Raw genomic sequence first — 21201 nt, 5'->3', positions numbered from 1 at the left:
GGCAACGTGATGCAATGTGTAGCCAAGTGCCCCACAGCCTTACTGCAGTGGCGTCACTTACCACCACAACCCCTCCCTCCGCAAAACCCAATGGGGGCGTGTCTTCATAGAATAATTACATTTTCAAAACCCCTTGTCCAGCACTCCAGGGGTCCAAGAGGTGGGCTGTCCCTGGAAACTGCTTAGTCTGCAAAGTCCTGGCTTCTACACTATGGCAGAAGGTGGCACTTTGGTGTCACCCCTTGGCAGGTAACACCTGGGTGAAGCCCGCATGCCCATGTGATGCATCAGGAAAGACTAACCTCCACAGCCCTTCTCATCAGACCAATCCCCGCAGTCGTTTTCACTGTCGCACTTCCACCGTGTGGGTATACAGTGCCCGTTCTCACACTGGAATTGGTAATTTTGGGCACAGGCAGGCGTGTCTGTAGGGTTGGCTGCAAAAGTGAGAAGGATAAATTAGTTCTTTAATTAACAAAAAGATCTAGGTTTGCTATTGGCCATAAATGTAACTTATTGGGTGTATAGACGCGGAAACTGTAATGCACAACTAACTCCTGTTAAATCTTTAAGCTCAAACACAATGCCGACAGAACCTGCATGTCAACAAGTGGACGGAGAGAGAGGGTCATTTAGCCCTATGAGTACTTAGCATTGTAGGGCCAGGTACCAGCTGAATGATGTAGACCGCAGTAATGGCTGAGGGGTTTATTTACGAGGTGACCAAGTCTAAAACCCGGTACTTCGGAGGGGGTTAATGCTAATATTAGTGCAATGCTTTTACTAGCTAGACCAGGCTGGTAAAAGAATTTCCCTTTTAAACATCAGATATAAACACGCTCAGAAGTGCTGGGTTCTACATCCAGATACTAGACAAATAAACCCTGGCATGTACTGTAACCACAAAAAGAGATGCAATGTGCACATTCTATTCTTTATATTGCTGACAGGATAATACAATTCTTTGCAGTAAGCTTTTTGTTCAGGGACACTGACTTGAATATTATCATCAATAAAAAGGATAATTGCCAATATACAGTGAACCAAGCAATACTGAGAGAGGTAAGTACACGATAGTCATATTTCCCTTACATATGTATATATTTTTCAGCTAATACTTATATAAAGATTGTTCTATCTAGAGGATTCTTAGAGGCACTTTCATGTCCTTTGACTAAAGTTACAAAGTGACATTCTGTACAAATAGCAATACATTCTTCATTGATACAATATTACAAAGCAGCCTATTGCAGGAATAAAGCAATATACGGAGTGTAACTTTTTGGTATATAGGAGGCTCTGTAACGATCAGATCAGGTGATCGATCAAATTAACGTATGCCTTCTGTTATGATTATCTATTCGATCAATGTCTGATATTGTTGTAAAGTTATGTCTCCTGTGAGTATTGGATAAGGACATGTCTTTTATTATGTGGGTAAACTGTAGGTGACCCTGGTTTGAGTTTGAGGCCTGTATTCCCTCTGTTTGACATCTGTGGACTCCTCTGGAGTTAGGATGTAAGATAAGATCTGAGACCCCTCATAAACCATGGTCCAGAAGAGGAGGTTAGAAATTGTCCCCTTCCTTCAGATCTCTTATCAGTGAAGCCTGTCTGCTATGCATCTCACTGGATAAGGAAGGAGGATCAATCAATCACTTTGAAAACAGCAGACTTTAGAAGATACATTGCCAGGAACCTTCCACATTCCTTCGGCATGGAAAGAGTCAAATCCCAAGGGTGGGAGGGATGAGGGAGTTTGTTAGGTATAACTAAGCTACTTCTCTCTATGGTCAGTGTCACTACCTGGGGGTGTAGCAAACAGGCTGTAAGCGACCAGAGATTTCTTGTGGAGAACCCCCCCACGTCAGGATTGGTAATTAGGTGTAAGATACGGTTCTGTAATTTTTCCCTTTTATTTTATTTCCGAAATTGCATTTAATCTTGTGTGTACTTTTAAAATCATTGTAATATCTTGTAACCATTTTCTAAAGCTCTGTAGTATTTCTAGGAATAAATAATACATATTCTCAGTCCTGGTTCTGTGTTCTTAAGACTCATTAGCCTCAGAAGAGAACGCTCCAGCGTGTTACCATTTGTATATTGTATTGTGCGGTCAGGTGCGAGCCAAGCAGCCCCTTGCGCAGATTCAAGCGCTAAAATCAGGTTTTGGCTGGTGGCAGTGTACCTCAAGTAAAGGACCTGAGAGTCCAAAGTGAACCCCAGTCACGGCCGGAGCTGCTCAGATTGACGTATCGGAGCAGGCGACCGGTGGGTCCGTGACAGGCTCGTTCTAATTTGTCCAAATAAAACAAAAATTTAAATGAATCACGGCACACGCGGCACGCCCGCACGTGCAATTTTAATACATACCTCCCCTCACTTGTATGTTTTTTTTATATTTCGCTTGTTTTACAATGAAAATAATAAAAGTTAGATTTTATGACAGTTTTTTTCTGATTGATGCACCACACCAAGACAAATCTTTCCTTTTCTTTTTGTGATCATACATTATTTGTCAGTGGTATCACACCTCTGATTGTATCCAGGGAGATTTCCATATTCATTTACAGGGGGCCTTTTCTGTATTAATTTAATTGCTAAGATAATGAGATTTATGTCTTACAGATGTATCGGGCCTCATTGTTGCTGGCGATCCGCCAGCAGCATGCTGCTGGCGATCCGCCAGCAACACGGCGCCTCTGACTGAGACGCGCGCGCGTCCCCCCCCCCGTACGCGCGTCTCAGTACCCGGGAAGTGGGGCGACGAGGCGGACGCAATACTGTCTGCCTCCCGCTCGAGGGGGCTGGGGGAGAACCTCTGGCCACTGTGGGGTGGGAGAGAGCACCAGCACCCTAGAGGTTAACTAACTGCCTCCCAGGCAGCCAGGCTCCTCCCCTCCTATACCCCGCCTCCAGGCCAAGGACCTCAGTTTTTTTTAACAAGCCTTGGCAGGAGACTAGAGAAGGAAGAGAAGCACCGCACAGACACATTCTGAAACACGTTAGTACCCTCAACAGAGGAATAATCTATCCAATAAAACGTAGCTTTAACGTAACTGAAGCAGGCGCGGCAGGGAGGGATCCCTGTGGCCCCTGATGTCCTTGAAGAAAGAGATTTACCAGGTAAGACATAAATCTAATTTTCTCCTTCGGGAGACATCAGGGGCCACAGCCATTACAAGCGGGATGTCCTAAAGCAGCCACCTATGGGTGGGGACGCGCCTGTGCCGCAGCCAACACACTCTGCCCAAAGGCAGAGTCCTGGGAGGCAAACGTATCAAAAGCGTAAAAACGCAAGAAAGTAGCAGCTGACGACCATGTCGCAGCTCTGCAAATATGCTCAGCTGTTGCACCACCCCGAACAGCACAAGACGCCCCCACAGACCTAGTGGAATGTGCCGATACCAGCCGGAACCGGAAGGGAGGCACCCAGGTATGCCTGCCTGATGACAGAACGGATCCATCAGGCAATAGTTTGTTTAGTGGCCGGCCATCCTCTCTTCTGGAAGCCATACAGCACAAAGAGTCCGAAAAGACTGAGAGCAGCGCACGTAGATGCGCAACGCCCGGACAACATCCAAGGAGGATTGATCCGGAGACGCATCTGACCCCTGAAAAGCCGGAACCACGATTTCCTGGTTAACGTGGAAACTGGACACCACCTTCGGTAAGTTAGAAGGGACGGTGCGAAGAACCGCCCGGTCATCATGCAAGACCAGGAAAGTGGACTTGCAAGACAGAGCAGACAGATCCGACACCCTCCGGGCTGACGCTATTGCCAATAAGAAAACCGTCTTCCAGGTGAGCCAACACAGGTCCACGGACCGCAAAGGCTCGCGGCGAAACAAGATGGACAAAGCCGAGACTTGAACCTTCAAGGTAGATAAGCGCAATCCAACCTCCAGACCCTTCTGTAAGTAAGATAAAATAAAGATAAAAGAGTCAGGCGGTAAGTCCTAGGATTGAAGTGGCGAGTTCTACACCAAACAAAGTAGGCCCGCCAAACACAATGGTAAGCCCTCGCCGAGGAAGCCTTCCTCGCTCTAAGCATGGTGGAGATTACTCATGGCTCTCAACAGGGAGGTCTCAATAACCATCCCATCAAAGCCAGGCGCCTCAGATCTGGATGCAGACACGGACCCTGAGAGAGAAGGTCCGGGCGCAATGGAAGGTGAATTGGGGGGGCCACCGACAGAGCCTGAAGATCTGAGAACCAGACTTGTCTGGGCCAATGCGGAGCCACCAGGATCAATGTGCCCCCCTCCAGTTTGCGAACCACTCGCAGGAGGAGGGAGAATGGCAGGAAGGCGTACATCAGCCTGAACGGCCACGGGGCGGACAGGGCGTCCACCAAGATGGCAGCCGGGTCGCTAGCCCTGGATCCGTAAAGAGGGACCTTGTGGTTGTGTTGAGAGGCCATCAAGTCCACCTCGGGTAAACCCCACCGTCGTACCAGCATCTGAAACACCTCCTGATGGAGGGACCATTCTCCGGCATTCAATGTTTGACTGCTTAGGAAGTCCACTTCCCAATTCTGGGATAAAGACCGCTGAAAGAGCCGGAATCTTCTTTTCCGCCCAAGATGCGGGATGCTTCCACCATTGCTGCGAGTGTCGCCCTGGTGGTTGATATAAGCCACCGTGGTCATTTTGTCCGACTGGACCTGCACTGGGCGACCCCTCAGCCAGGGTTCCGCCAGGCAAAGAGCTCGGAAGACCGCTTTCAGTTCGAGGACAGTGATTTGAAGCTTGGCCTCCGAGGTAGACCAAAGGCTTTGGAACGACCTCTGGCAAGTGACCGCTCCCCAACCGCGGAGACTGGCATCCGTGGTGAGGAGGGTCCATTGGTGGATCCAGAATGGCCGTCTCATCGTGAGGTTTTGGTCCAGGAGTCACCATATGAGAGAGAGAGAGAGAGAGAGAGAGAGAGAGAGAGAGAGAGAGAGAGAGAGAGAGAGAGACGGACCGTCGGCGATAAGGTTATCACCTGAGATCAGAGAGAAAGGTACAATCCCGACCACTTGGAGAGGATCTCCTTCTGAAGGGGGGGGGGGGGGGGGGGGGGGGAGTGGAACTGGGCATATTCCGCCATGTTGAAGGCCGACACCATGGAACCCAGTATCAAGTATGCATGGACACTTGTCGAGGAGAGAGGAGTCAACGAATTCGGTACTGTAGAGTCCGACAACGGTCCTCCGGCAGGTAGATACTCTGATGGATGGTGTCCAACCTGGCCCCCAGGTGAACCATCGACTGGGCCGGAATCAGTGAAGACTTGTCCCAATTGATGATCCAGCCATGTCGTTCCAGTAGCTGTATCACCAGAGTCAGGTGGTCCCGGAGAAGGTCTGCAGAATGCGCGAGAATCAACAGGTCCTCCATATATGGGAGTATCCGGATACCCTGTCTGCGCAGACTGCTGCCCATCACTTTCGTGAATACACGGGGGGCAGTGGACAGACCCAATGGTAGGACCCGGAACTGAAAATACATATCCAGGATGGCAAAGTGCAGGAACCGTTGAAGTTCCGGACGGATGGGGATGTGCAGGGGTGCCATACATTCCTCGTGGAGACTCGTGGAAAAGAACGATCTCGGTGGGCGATGCCAAAAAGTTAAGGAGTAGCCCCGAGAGACCACCTCCTAAACCCAAGCGTCTGTGGTGGATTCCAGCCCAATGGCCGAAAACCCCAACAGAGGACCGCCCACCTTGGGATCTCACCGGTGGGGGCCCACCCAATCAAGCGGAGGGCTTGTCCGCAGGCTTGGGGTCAGGGCGTCTGGTGGCCCAGGGACGCTTGCCTCTAGGATGGGAGGATCTGTCCCCCTGGGAATATCTGGAGGAGAAGGCCTGTTCCCTGCCAGGGCCCTGGAAACTGTTTTTGAAGCTGCCACCGTAGCAACCATTTTATCCAGTTCCGGACCGAATAAGAGGGAACCGTCGAAGGGAAGAGCCTTACAAAGCCTTCTTGGAGTCAATGTCAGCCTTCCAGGAATGCAGCCATAGGGATCTGCGGGTGGCCACTGCTGAAGCGGAAACCCTAGAGGAGAAAGTAGCGGAATCAAGAGCTGCCTCGCCTAAGTAGAGGGCAGCCTGATGTATCAACTCTATAGTAGGCAGTAGAGTTTCTGCTGGGGCCCCCTCAGACACCCCTGCCGCCAGGACAGCAGACCATTTAGATAGGCCCATGGCCACCCAGGCTGATGCCAGGGCAGGCCTGCCTGCTGCCCCAGCCATGGTGTAAATAAGCTTCAGGAAGTTTTCCAACTTCCGGTCCGCTTGGTCCTTAAGAGTTGCTGTAGGAATTGGCAACAGAGAGGCTTTTACCAGTTTTGCCACATGAGCGTCTACCCTGGGGGCCATCTCCCAGGGGGTCCTATGCTCCTGGGGGAGAGGATAGAGGGAGGAGAAACGTTTGTGAATAACAAACCTCCTATTGGGAACCTCCCAAGCCTCTCTAATGACCTTGTCAAGTTCATCCGACTTGGGAAACAAACCCAAGGAGCGTTTAGGGCACTTAGATATAGGGCCCGACTCCGCAGGAGGATCAGCGTGATCGTCTATTAGAAGGACCTTATTAACCGCTGTAATCAGGCCTGGCACATTGAGACGAGACGGGGGGGTCCTCTCTAACGCACGCGTCCCCTACTTCAATGGAGTCATCGACGACCTCCTCCAAATAATAGTCATCCTGATCCTCTTCCTCCTCATCAGCCGTATCATGCATGAGGAAGGGCCGGAGTGCCGCAGGTTTTTAAACTAAAGACCTGTGTCTATCTGCGGGCAATGAACCCTCCGCCTGGGCATCCAATGCTGGGGGGCTACACCCACTGCCGATGAGGACGGCACGAGCTGCAGGGCAGTGCAGCTGAGACCTTGTCCACTAGCTGCGCCATCATCTGCACAATGGATGAGGCCCAAGCAGGCTTCTGAGAGGAGGCCGTAGGCGTGGGCAGCACCTGCGCATTGTAGCAACTTGCGCATAAGCCATCCTGTACATAGTCCAGAGGAGATAGTCCCGCATTACAGGCTGTGCATGACAGCAATGCTGGGGCCTCCCCCCTCTTGGACCTGCCCTTGTTGGACATAATTACTGGAAATAAAGGAGGGCTAAGTACAATATGACATTAAATACACTGCAGAAGTTATTGGATTAACAAGTACACAGAATACAGCAAGCATACATAGGCATACAATGCAATGAAGGTAAAAGGCACTAGGCTCTTGCAGCAGCTATGGCTGGCTGGAGCACTCAGTAACTGTGACCTGTGTCCCGCAGGAGAGGTAGAGGGGGTACGTGCCCAAGCCTCCTGGCAGTGAAGGAGTGGAACCCCGGGTGGCAAGGAGCTTCTCTGTGTCCCTCCTCATGTGCAGCCAGGCAGACAGGAAGGGATATCAGTGGCGGGAACTGCCTACTGTACCCAGGGGAGGGGCTGATGTGGGGGGAGCCACCTCCCCCTGCTAACAAATGACCCCCAGGGAAAATGTCCACCTGCAGCGCCGGTAAAATGGTGGGGACCAGCATACCGGCGCTGCTGCCAACAAACTAGGATCCCTGGTGGTCCAGCAGGACAGCTGGCCGACCGCTTGTCAGCACAGCCGGCTGTAACAGCCGTTCTGTGCACCTCGCTGCGCTATCGCACTTGCTCCCGGCGGGGAGTGTGATACTCACAGTGTGCTGTGGTCCCCGGTGTCCGGTTGCGGCTGAAGTGTCCGGGGGGGCGCTGCAGGTCCCCATCCGCGGGTGGCGATGCAGCGCCGGACCCGGGTGATGGAGTCAGCAGTGCAGGGGTCTGCTCAGACCCCCAGCGCTGCTACTCTGACACTGATCAGTGTAAAATAAAAGATTTTAAAAAAAAGTTATAGCTGCTAATATAGCCCCTCTTTTGGATGCATCTGGCTCCTGCCAGCACCCTAAAAAACTGAGGTCCTTGGCCTGGAGGTGGGGTATAGGAGGGGAGGAGCCTGGCTGCCTGGGAGGAAATTAAAGTTAACCTCTAGGATGCTGGAGCTCTCTCCCACTCCTATTACCCACTGTAATGGCTGTGGCCCCTGATGTCCTCGAAGGAGAAACAGGTCTTGTGCGATTGTACCCAACCCCCATGTGCTGTAACCAAACAGATCCCTAGTGCATGCAACTGCTCAACACAAATGTGTGCGTGCGTATGTATGTGGGTGCATAGGAGCGTACATACAGAAATATATATCCACGGTAGCTAAACTCCCAACCATGCTGCACAGAGCGGCTACTGCTGGAAAATTGAGAAACTATGTAATCTATATATTGATCGGTTTACACCACATGCTTCTAATAATGGCCCTATGGTGATGATTATTCTTCCTCAGCAAATAACTGCTCAGGTTAATAATCTTTATGGGATGGATTTAATGTCTTCCTATATGCAGGAGCACATTAGGGTCCCCCCCCCTATATGAATATAGAAAAATAGCCTTCCCATAATGTTTCTTTTTTCCTTCGCAGAACGTTAAAAGCTATATGTTTCTGCGTGCCAAGTGTCAGCGACAGTAACCAAGGCTGGTGTCCATTGTGTAGTAACACCCTTACTGGGGTATCTGACATTGCCGTATACCTTACCACAGTTTGCCTCGTCTGAGTAGTCTCCGCAGTCATCCATGCCGTCACACTTCCACACCAGACTGATGCAGATGCCGTTCAGGCAGGAGAAGCTCTGGGAATCACAGTTCTGCTTAAATTCTGGACCTCGAGCTACAAAGCACAAACCAGAGACATGTAAGTGACGTTTCTCCCTAGCATACGACAAACACACAGACATATAAAGGGGATTTTTGTAAGAACTTACCTTTCGAACCCCTTTCTGTGAGTCCAGTCCGGTGACACAGCTAACCTTGAGATGTAGGAGGGTCCGCAGGAGCCAGGCACCTATAGCTGAAAGCTTTCCACTGGATGCAGGCTCCTCCCCTTCCGCATCCCATCATGCTTCAGTTCAACTTAAAAAGCACACTAGGATACACAACTCAGTACAATGCCCGACATCTTATATGCACAATCATATTACCATAACATGACAGTACATGTACGGTATGACTTACTGAGCGTAAGGGAGGGATCGCTGTGTCCCCGGACTGGACTCAGAGAAAGGGGTTCGAACGGTAAGTTCTTACAGAAATTCCCTTTTCTCTTTCGTCCAGTCCAGTGACACAGCTTCACCTTGGGACGTTCACGAGCCGTCCTTTGGGAGGTTACGCTCAGTCTGCCAGTTCTCAACACTGTCCGTCCAAATGAGGCGTCCTCCAACGCGATCTCATGAAACCTGTAAAATTTGGTAAAGGTGTGAACAGAGGACCAAGTGGCAGCCCTGCACAACTGCTCCGCTGTAGCCCCATAATGCACTGCCCAAGAGGAAGCTACTGACCTGGTGGTATGTGCATTAATCCGAGAAGGAACAGATCTACCCACCTTGGTATAGGCAAAGGCAATCACTGACCTTAGCCACCTGGCTATGGTCTGCTTAGAAGCAGGCCAACCTCTCTTATGCACATCATACAGAACCAACAACAGATCTGTTTTTTACCCTTTCCATGTAAATTCGCAAGGCGCAAACTATGCCCAACTTTCTTAATTTGTCCCAATTTTTTGCCCCTTCTGGAGGGGAAAACACTGGGCGCACAATCTCCTGGTTTAAATGAAAAGAAGAAACCACTTTCGGTAAAAACTTAGGAACTGTTCAAAGCACAGCCCTATCTTCATGATCAATTAAATGTGGAGATTTACAGGACAACGCTCCTAACTCCAAAACACGCCTAGCCGAAGCAATGGCTAACAGAAACGTCAGCTTCCAAGAAACATACTTTAACCGACCTTAACGATTCAAAAGGAGGATTCTGTAACACCGACAGAACCAACGATAAATCCCAAGGCTCCACCGACTACCTGTATGGTGGTTTTAACCTGGTAACACCCTATAAGAAGGTTTGGACTTCAGGTAAAAAGGCTATCTTCTTCTGGAAGAAGATAGACAGAAAAGAAAGCTGTACTTTCAGGGACTGTAATACCAGTCCAGATGAAAAACCGTTCTGCAGGAACTCCAATAATCTAGACACCTTGAACCTGGAGGTGTGTACCTTTTGATGTTCACACCACCTGATGTATATTTTCCAGACTCGGTGATAATTAGCAGCTGAGACTGGCTTACGAGCCCTAAGCATAGTCTGAACAACTGCATCAGAGAGACCCTTCTTTTTTAGTAAGGTGATCTCATAATCCAGGCCGTCAAACTGAGCCAACCTAGGTCCAGGGCAGAAACGGCCCTTGTCTTAGGAGGTCCTGATGAACAGGAAGAGGCCAAGATTCCATTGATAACCTCAGACTGTCCGAATACCACGACCTCCTGGGCCAGTCTGGTGCAATCAGAATGGCCTGAACTTGTTGAGACTTCACTCTTCTCAATACCCGCGGTATCATTGGGAATGGAGGAAAAATCTAGACCAGGTGAAAATGCCACGGAACAGTACTGGCATCCACCGCCCAAGCGGTTGGGTCCCTGGTCCTGGAACAGAATTTCTGAACCTGACAGTTGTTCCTGGATGCCATTCGATATACTACTGGGAGCCTCCAGCGACACACTATCTCATGAACTACTTCCGGATGTAAAGACAATTCCCCCTCCAGCAGATCCTCCCTGCTGAGGAAATCCTCCTCTACATTCCGGATCCCCCTGAATGAAGACAGACAGAACCGGAATGTTGATTTCTGCCCAGGAGAAGATCCTCAAGACTTCCTGCATCGCCATCCTGCTGCGAGTCCCGCCCTGATGATTCAGGTAAGCCACTGCTGTGGCGTTGTCTGACTGCACTCTGCACTCAGACAATCCTCGGCCTGTTGGACTGTCTTCCAGACTGTTCGAAGTTCCAAGATATTTATTGGATGTCTGGATTCCTGTATGGACCACAGACCCTGCAACCGAAGGTGAAGAGCAACCGCCCCCCCTACCCCTGAGACTGGCGTCGGTCGTTATCACCACCCAGTTTCAAGAGCGGAGTGACCGCCCCAGCTGCAACGTCTCTATGGTGCGCTGTCTCTACAATACAGATGTGTCGTTCACTTCTGCTGGTTGAACGACACATCTGTATTGTAGAGACAGTGCACCATTGTGTCCACCACTGTTGTGTAGTGTGTGTGTATTGGAAGTGGGGTTGGTATCCCAAGGTTGGACAAGGTGTTGCAGTCAGGTTTGGCGCAGTGATATATTTACTAAAACCCAATTGCAACGTCTCTATGTCTGTCCACCAGAGTAAGGACTCCTTTGTCTCCTGAGAGAGAAGTAATCGGTACTTATTACCTAGCATGGCGCCCGTGAAAGAGAAAATCACGTTGATCGCGTCCATCGCGGCCCATTATTATGGGCCGCGATGCGACCGACGCGATCAACGCGACTTTCCCATAGAGAATGATGTTAAATTATTTTTCAAGTCAAAATCGGGTTGATCGATTTTACATAGGTGACAATGGGAAATGGGCCAATATGGCCAATTTCTCATTGAGTATGGTTATAATGTATGGTTAATGCCCCCCCACTATTGACGTCAACCCGAAGCGTGGCGGTACGCGTCCTCCGACCTTTTCATACCCCCACTATCCACGTCTGCGTGGAGTTGATTTTATAAAGTGTGCCGAGCGCAGCGAGCCCAAAGGGTGGCGAGCGTAGCGAGCCCCACGAGGGGACGCGTATACCTGTGAAGTTATGCGCTGCGTTCGCCACGCTTCGGGCTCTATGGCTCACCACACTTTCTAAGATCAACTCCATGCCGTCATGGATAGTGGGGGTATGAAAAGGTCAGAGGACGCGTACCGCCACCCATCGCGGGCTCGCTGTGCTCGCCACGCTTCGGGTTGGCGTCAATAGTGGGGTGGCGTTAACATTTGGGGGCATTTAGAACATGAGGGGGGTTTTCTATTAAAATGGGGGGTTTTGAGGCTTTTTACATTGAAATCAATGTAAAATCGGGTCTCAGGGACCATTTTACATTGATTCCAATGTAAAAATCGGGTCGATCGCGTCGCATGCGATTTGGTTGGCATGCGATGGACGCGATTTTTCCAACCCAATCAATACAATCAAAATCGCGGGCGCCGTGCTAGGAAATAAGTACCAAGTAATCTTTTCTGTTTCATGGGTTTTCGCATTCCCTGACCAACAGGAAAGGATGTTCCATTGAAACGGTCTGGAACGGAATCTGGCAAACTGAAGCGCCTCGAAGGACGCCACCATCTTGCCAAGGAGTTTCACCCCTTTCCAGACTGTAGGCCTTGCAGCTTGTAGCAAAAGTAGTACCAGCTGACGGATGTCCTTTGCTTTGGACGGACTCCGGTAGGAAAACCCGATGTAAGCGGGTGTCCAAGATTACCCCCAGAAATTGCAATCTCTGAGAAGGAATGAAATGGGATTTGGGCAGATTTAGCACCCATCCCATGTCCTGTAAGAACTGTGTCGCTATGAAAAGCTGTTCCAGCAACTTGGATGATCTGCTATTCAAAGCAGAGTCAGAAGACAAGTAGGGGATGATCACAATCCCCCTTGGTCTCAGTGACGCAGCCATAACTGCCATCACCTTTGTAAATACCCTTGGCGCTGTCACCAGACCAAAGGGTAGGGCCTGGAACTGCAAATGAGTCTTCCCTATCGCAAAGCGAAGTAAAGACTGATGTTCTTTGTATATGGGTATGTGTATATATGCATCCTTAATGTCTACGGACGCTAAAAATTCCCCTGGCTCTATGCGGAAGTGATCCACGCAAAGGTGTTGGTTTAAAGACTTCAAATTTAGTATAGGTCTGTCTGACCCGTCTGGTTTGGGCACCAAGAAGAGTATTGAATAAAAACCCTTCTTGTGTTCCTTCTGAGGGACTGGGACCACAACCCCTTTTTCCCTGAGAGCCAAGGCCAATCCCAAAAAGGACCGTGGGGGAATTGGCTACCCTTGGTAAAGGAGTTGGCAGAAATCTCTTTGGAGGATTTCCCCTGAGATTTATCTGATAACCATTTGTGACAACAGAAAGGACCCACGGGTCTGAGGTCAGAATATTCCACTTGTCCCAAGTCCCTGCTTCAGCGGGGTAGGAAGCAAGAATTGGCACCTTTTTTCCCCCCTTTAGCAGCTCCCACAGTAGTTTCTCCTCACCTTCTTGTTCCTTTCACTTGGAGTCGTCCATCTACTCTGGACACCTGTAGAAGACTTCACTTCCCTTGCAGGGATTTCAGTCTGCCAAAAACCCCTCCAAGATGGCGCCCGCCATCGCAGGAGGTCCTTCCCCCACGATCACCTTCTAGTCAAGGAGCCGGTTCCAGATGCTCCCAGGGCCCAGGCAAACCCCAGCAAAGCTGGGGTTAAGCGCTGTGCAGTGGGAGCAGACAGCCCACCACTGCACACAGAGTGCTGACAGTACGCCCTTCTGTCAGCCTCTGCTGTGCTCTCAGTGTGCAGCGCTTTTTGTCAGAAGAAGCACACTGGAAAAAAAAACCTGCACTAACACACTAAGTTTATAAAATAAAAAAAACCTAGCTATCGAATCCAGAAAAAAGCCGGCTGCAGCAGCAGCCAATGAGCATAGCACCCACTCCTGTGGGCACCTAAAACGAACTGAAGCATGATGGGATGCGGAAGGGGAGGAGCCTGCATCCAGTGGACCCTCCTACATCCTAAGGTTAGCTGTGTCACCGGACTGGACGAAAGCGAAACATAGATTGGGCCTGGAAGCAAGTGAATTATGACTATGAAGTTATGTACACAACAAGAAAGAAAAAGATGTGTCTCGGTGTGGTGCACCTTAAGTAATTCTCACACATAAAAATTAACTTTTATTATTATTGAGGTAAAAGACTAGCGAAATATAAAAACACACAAGACAACGACGACATAAATGAGGTGTGTTTAAAAAAACGGCGGCTCACTCTCTCAGCTCTGTATGACAATTTATGATACACTGTCAACAAGTACTCTCCGTCGACACCTATTTTATATCACGTCAAATGGATTAATATCCTATATATCGGTGTTCAATTCGGATTCCAGTGTGGGGTACGTGTCAACTGTTTGAGGTGTCCTCATATATGGTAGACTTAGTGTTTAAATCAATAAGATTATAACCATGGTGTTATTTTCATATTTATGGCAGGTGCATCATGTTTTGACCTGTGTCGATTATTCTATCTGACACATGCGTTCTTATAGGTCACGGCCAAAATAAATGGGCAATATTTCAGGTCAGTCTGATGCTCAGTCACCTGTCATAGGTCCTCACACTGAGTTATACTACAACAGTGTCTTCCCCCTACAGGTTCTAGGTACACTAATATCGTATTCCCTATGTGCAGCCGCACTTTATTAGGGATGTAAATGTGCCTAGAATCATACAATACTGCTGGGTGGGTTTGTGCTATTATACCAATGTCCACTGCAGTTGTGTTTTATTGTTGCCATACGTTCCCTTCTTGGGTAAATTGGACCCTGCTTAGCAAGGGTTATATCATATGGTAGTGTCAATTGTACACATAAGTCTATAATTTACTTAAATAATCAGTCTGAGAATCTGTGTAGTAAGTGTTGGTTCAAAGTGAAAAACTGTGTGTCGACTTTTGGTGTCCACACTAGTGCACTGGGTTTTAATTTTTATAAATTCAGAGCATATGGCCAAAACTATCCGCATAGATCAGTATTGGTTAGTATGTTTCTCTCTCTGAGTTATTCAAACAGTAACAGTTTTTTTAGATAGAGCTGTATCGGCTTTTATAAATTAGCTACAATTGCTATATGTTGCTATATAAGCAGATGCCGAGCAGTCCTATCAAGGAGTGATTCCTCCTTAGTGTGCACAGGTGTTATGGACCAGTAACCGCAGACAGAGTCATTGGATATACACTCTATCTACACATGGTCCAGCATAAGTCAAGCGTGCTCAGGCTGCGTTGGTCTAATAGTAATGGACAATCACACAGCATAACACCGCATCCCCCTGGTTGTACCCGTTAAATAAAATACAGATCAAATATACATTTCTAATTTGCTGAATGTAGAAATGTATATTTGATCTGTATTTTATTTAACGGGTACAACCAGGGGGATGCGGTGTTATGCTGTGTGATTGTCCATTACTATTAGACCAACGCAGCCTGAGCACGCTTGACTTATGCTGGACCATGTGTAGATAGAGTGTATATCCAATGACTCTGTCTGCGGTTACTGGTCCATAACACCTGTGCACACTAAGGAGGAATCACTCCTTGATAGGACTGCTCGGCATCTGCTTATATAGCAACATATAGCAATTGTAGCTAATTTATAAAAGCCGATACAGCTCTATCTAAAAAAACTGTTACTGTTTGAATAACTCAGAGAGAGAAACATACTAACCAATACTGATCTATGCGGATAGTTTTGGCCATATGCTCTGAATTTATAAAAATTAAAACCCAGTGCACTAGTGTGGACACCAAAAGTCGACACACAGTTTTTCACTTTGAACCAACACTTACTACACAGATTCTCAGACTGATTATTTAAGTAAATTATAGACTTATGTGTACAATTGACACTACCATATGATATAACCCTTGCTAAGCAGGGTCCAATTTACCCAAGAAGGGAACGTATGGCAACAATAAAACACAACTGCAGTGGACATTGGTATAATAGCACAAACCCACCCAGCAGTATTGTATGATTCTAGGCACATTTACATCCCTAATAAAGTGCGGCTGCACATAGGGAATACGATATTAGTGTACCTAGAACCTGTAGGGGGAAGACACTGTTGTAGTATAACTCAGTGTGAGGACCTATGACAGGTGACTGAGCATCAGACTGACCTGAAATATTGCCCATTTATTTTGGCCGTGACCTATAAGAACGCATGTGTCAGATAGAATAATCGACACAGGTCAAAACATGATGCACCTGCCATAAATATGAAAATAACACCATGGTTATAATCTTATTGATTTAAACACTAAGTCTACCATATATGAGGACACCTCAAACAGTTGACACGTACCCCACACTGGAATCCGAATTGAACACCGATATATAGGATATTAATCCATTTGACGTGATATAAAATAGGTGTCGACGGAGAGTACTTGTTGACAGTGTATCATAAATTGTCATACAGAGCTGAGAGAGTGAGCCGCCGTTTTTTTAAACACACCTCATTTATGTCGTCGTTGTCTTGTGTGTTTTTATATTTCGCTAGTCTTTTACCTCAATAATAATAAAAGTTAATTTTTATGTGTGAGAATTACTTAAGGTGCACCACACCGAGACACATCTTTTTCTTTCTTGTTGTGTACATATTCTATATTGTGTCCAGTGGTAGCACACCTCCCAATAGTTTATCCTAAAGGATTATCGAGTATACTGAAATCTCTGGGGGGTCCAAAACTCTTTCCTCAAGCATTGATGAGGGTCCTGTGCGATTGACAAAACCTTCTTTGTGTTGACTATGAAGTTAGACTGACTCCTAACCTGCTAATGTCCCATACATTACCGGTAAAGGAGACCTGGCAAGCCTATCTGGAACACTGTGGGATGCATATGTCATTGCAGTTTCCAGACCCACCGTGACCATAAACTTTAGCACTTCATTCACCGCAATCCTAAGGACTACCAGCAGCTGTGTGCCACTTATTTGCAATATGGTTCTTTCATAGGTGAATTCTCTGTACTTCTGTAGTTTCACGGCTTCGCTCGCCCACGCTGCGGGCTCGGTGGCTCGCTACGCTCGCCACCCTATTTAAAATCAACTCCATGCCAACATGGTTAGTGGGGGTATGAACTATCCATGTTGGCATGGAGTTCAGTTACTTTTTTTGACATATTTCGTGGCGAGCGTAGAACCCGGAAGTAGCACGGCGCCATGAAACTACAGAAGTACCGAATTCTCATACTGTGCGATGCAGATTTGTAAGACCCCCAAGCCCCGCAACTGGCAGACAAAAAAGGTTCATAAAGCGAGACTGAACTTGCTGGTGGCCAGTGCAGCTCATCAGTCAGCAGCGATAAGTAGCCAACAGACCTGCACAGAACTCCTAGCTTGTTATTGGCTAACAGCAGTGACCCTTCCTGCTCAGAGCCAATCAGTGCTCAGAGCTTAGTCCTCAAGTCATTTTTCCTTTCCATGTTTTTTACATACTGGCCACAAGAATAGGTCCAGCTTTTATACAGGTGAAGTGATATTTGGCCTCATATCCATGTACTATTCATAAGGATTCTGCACGGTATATTACAAGCACAGACACCTCGGACTATTGCAGTGCTTCATGTAAAGGCAACAGAAGCTGCTTAATGCCCAATGGTTTGGAATATGAAATACATACAGCAGCCAGCATATGCGGGGTCCTCATCCGAGCTGTCACGACACTGCGCCACGCCGTCACACACCATCGGGTGGAATAGGCACTGGAGCCGGTTTTTGCACACAAAGTCCATGTAACGGGTGCAGAGGGGCTCTGTGTAAGATAGACACCATATGTTTACTTACATTACACAGGAGGGAATGCTGATGCTTATGGCCACGTGTGTTCTGGTTCTAAACCCATATAGAAATACGCAGCTAGTCTTCTGCAGGGAGCAGGGCAGCATATGACCTAATCTGCAGGTATTGGGGAACCAGCACATCAGGCGCTAGGTGATATGTTCTGGCCACCACTTACCACAATGCTGCTCATCTTCACCTTCTGCGCAATCCTTCAGCCCGTTACAGTGTTTGCCGGATGGGATGCAGGTGCCATTTTTGCACTGGAACCCGTTGCACTTCTTCTCTGGAATGAAGGAGATCAGTGTATTGGTGCGCACACACATACATATACACAAACACACACACAGCTCCAAGGCTTGCTGAAAAACCACACATACTGTAGATTGTCTATTTACCACAGGTCCCATGATCTTCGTCAGAGCCATCCTGACAATCTGTGTCCCCATCACACACCCATCTCTGGGGGATGCAGTGACTGTCAAGACACTGGAAGCTGGAGGGCTCACACGTATGGGAGATTGCTGGAGACACAAGATACTAGTCATTAAGACTGGAGTGCGCCCCACTCAGATACTATCTAGCTGTGTATTATGCGGACTAGGTGCAGGCACAGGAGGCGAACACAGTAACACAGGTGAGAGTTCTGTAGGGGTTCGGAATAATTATCTATTATTACTAAATGGGCTGGCAAATACCGCAGGAATATAGGGAGTCTGAGGGCAGGACTTATGTCATGTAGAGAGACATGTGGAAGAGCAGAGACTCGGAGGGACGTACCTGTACAGTTAGTCTCATCAGACCAATCTCTGCAGTCATTGTCCCCGTCGCACACCCAGGACTGGCGGATACACATTCCCGAGCTGCAGTTAAACTCATCTTCTTTACACTGGTGGGCTTCTGGTAAGAAGAGTGTAGAATGCATATTAGTAGACCTAGTACAAGCAGCGCAGACGTAGTGTAGACGGCACCATGCACAGCAAATTAGCCAATCCCTACCAAGATGGGTGCCGGACGGGATCCCGACAGTCATTATCCCGACGATGGTCGGCTATTTCCCCTCGTGGGGGTTTGCGACCCCCATAGAAGGAGAATAGAATAGGTGGCGACCGCAGCGAGCCCGCAAGGGGCTTTGTTGCGCTGGCCATGCTGTCTGAGACCAGGCAGTCGGGATCCTGACGTCGGGATAATGACTGTCGGGATCCCAACTGTCGGTGATTCATACCACACCCACCAAGATTAATATAGGATACTACTGCCATACACTGGCTGCAGGCTCTATTTATACGTCTTACTGGAGGTCCTATAATCAAATACAACAATGGTTTGCAAGCCCCTCCCAACCTTGCATGTCACATGACCCAGGTAACCCATCCCATCGCTTATACAGAGTAAGCGTGTCCCCCACAGTATTACAGAGGTCTCAGGTGCTGAGTGAAGTGCAATGTATTATAAGAGGTTTCCATGGACTCATCCCTACTTCCCCCACAGTCCCTCTATTCCTGTAATGCCAGCTCCTACTAATGGGAATGCAATATGTGTAGGGTGTCCCCTTACCACAGTGACCCTCATCGCTGTTATCTCCGCAGTCATCCTCTAGGTCACACTTATAAGAAAGGGGGATGCAGGTCCCAGATTCCTGACATCGGAACATGGTGTCTGGATCACAGGCCGTGGTCGCTGAGGAGGGAGAACACAGGATTACCATGTGCGGGCGTGATAAAGCCAGTGCAGGGAACAGTGACAGCAAGTGGGAATATTAGAAAATACAAAAGGCCCTTGGAAGACAGAATCATTACACCTTGAAATCAAATTCTTTGAGGGACAATAGTACGCTACATTTTTTGTAGCATGTACATAACGCCCGGTCTACCCCCTACCCCTACCCCCCCCCCCCCCCTCTCATGTTTACCCATCCTCCTGCGCAATCCAGTTGATCTTTGTTATTTTAGCTTCCCACAGGACTCCGGGGCTCTTATGAGCTTGATGAAGTCTATTCATCTGCTGCTGCCTGAGTGGACAAGTTAGGTCATGTGCGGCTCATTAGATAGAGTCTAGATCAGTGGTTCCCAACCTGGGGTACTAGTACCCCTGGGGGTACTTTGCAGACCTGTTGGGGGTACTTGAAAATAATATTGATAATGGCGGAAAAATAAAAAGAAGTTTCCCAATGGTGGAAAAAATCTCCCATTGCCATTGAGACAAACCACGTTGCGTCACTTTAGGTTCCGATGGCAGCATCATTAGCATCTCCTCCTGCTTTTGCCTGACCAGCAATCCACTGGGAGCTACTTGCGGCTGCCCTCAGACATCAGCGTTCAGACACGGGAGTAGGAAACAGTGGCTTTAATTCTACAGGCGTTAGTGGGAACCCCGGACACAGACAGTGGCCAGACACCGAGGGAACGGATTCCTGACCGCACACTACTCCTCCGCTACTCCTTAATATAAAGTACACACATACCACTCACTTTCACTTCACTCAGTTCTGTGGATATTTCAAATTGAGAGGAGGGGGTACTCATAAATGAAAAGCCTAATCAAGGGGTACGGGAGAGAAAAAAGGTTGGGAACCACTGGTCTAGATTGACGGTCTACAGGGTCAAAAGCTTCACATGAGTTATTCACAATTATTTTTTGTGTGTCAATGTCGACAGCTGTTCACATGAACCCCTAATTAGCGCAACGCTTTGCTCACCATGCTTCAGTGCCGCCATGGATGGTAAAGTATGTAAAAACCCTCATGTCGACATCTGGACCCAGTCGACCTATTGCATATTAACCTTTTGAGGTAGACCTAGTGACTGTATCTATACACTGCAGTGCAGGGCTGACCAAACGGGTCTCGAGATTTACCAACCGTCCACGTTTCCCAGACCCCCTATCTGGTGCACTGGTGCATTCATTACTAACGGTCAATTCCCAGACCCCCTAGCTGGTGCACTGGTGCATTCATTACTAACTGTCAATTCCCAGACCCCCTAGCTGGTGCACTGGTGCATTCATTACTAACGGTCAATTCCCAGACCCCCTAGCTGGTGCACTGGTGCATTCATTACTAACTGTCAATTCCCAGACCCCCTAGCTGGTACACTGGTGCATTCATTACTGACGGTCAATTCCCAGACCCCCTAGCTGGTGCACTGGTGCATTCATTACTAACGGTCAATTCCCAGACCCCCTGGCTGGTGCACTGGTGCATTCATTACTAACGGTCAATTCCCAGACCCACTAGCTGGTGCACTGGTGCATTCATTACTGACGGTCAATTCCCAGACCCCCTAGCTGGTGCACTGGTGCATTCATTACTGACGGTCAATTCCCAGACCCCCTAGCTGGTGCACTGGTGCATTCATTACTGACGGTCAATTCCCAGACCCCCTAGCTGGTGCACTGGTGCATTCATTACTGACGGTCAATTCCCAGACCCCCTAGCTGGTGCACTGTTGCATTCATTACTAACGGTCAATTCGCAGACCCCCTAGCTGGTGCACTGGTGCATTCATTACTAACGGTCAATTCCCAGACCCCCTAGCTGGTGCACTGGTGCATTCATTACTAAGCCCAACATTTCCCAGACCCCCTAGCTGGTGCACTGTTGCATTCATTACTAACGGTCAATTCCCAGACCCCTAGCTGGTGCACTGGTGCATTCATTACTAACGGTCAATTCCCAGACCACCTAGCTG

General features: G+C 48.4%; 1 protein-coding gene across 2 annotated transcripts in view; it reads right to left on the bottom strand.

Moving 5' to 3' along the window:
* SORL1 (sortilin related receptor 1) overlaps positions 1-21201 on the bottom strand; it is a 182074-nt gene that overhangs the window by 53341 nt on the left and 107532 nt on the right. The window contains exons 24-30 of one of the 2 annotated variants that reach the window (XM_083163586.1): positions 19070-19192; positions 18293-18412; positions 17911-18036; positions 17691-17798; positions 17355-17486; positions 8600-8731; positions 303-437 (exon numbers count right to left, since the gene is read on the bottom strand). In XM_083163586.1, the coding sequence (XP_083019712.1) occupies positions 303-437; positions 8600-8731; positions 17355-17486; positions 17691-17798; positions 17911-18036; positions 18293-18412; positions 19070-19192 (876 nt within the window). The remainder of the gene's footprint in view (positions 1-302; positions 438-8599; positions 8732-17354; positions 17487-17690; positions 17799-17910; positions 18037-18292; positions 18413-19069; positions 19193-21201) is intronic. The other variant, XM_083163587.1, reaches the window with a different exon arrangement.

This window comes from Crinia signifera, chromosome 19, assembly GCF_055691185.1.
Source record: "Crinia signifera chromosome 19, ASM5569118v1, whole genome shotgun sequence".
NCBI classification, from domain to species: domain Eukaryota; kingdom Metazoa; phylum Chordata; class Amphibia; order Anura; family Myobatrachidae; genus Crinia; species Crinia signifera.
The sequence above is the reverse complement of the archived record's forward strand: the minus strand, read 5'-3'. Positions and strand labels throughout refer to the sequence as shown.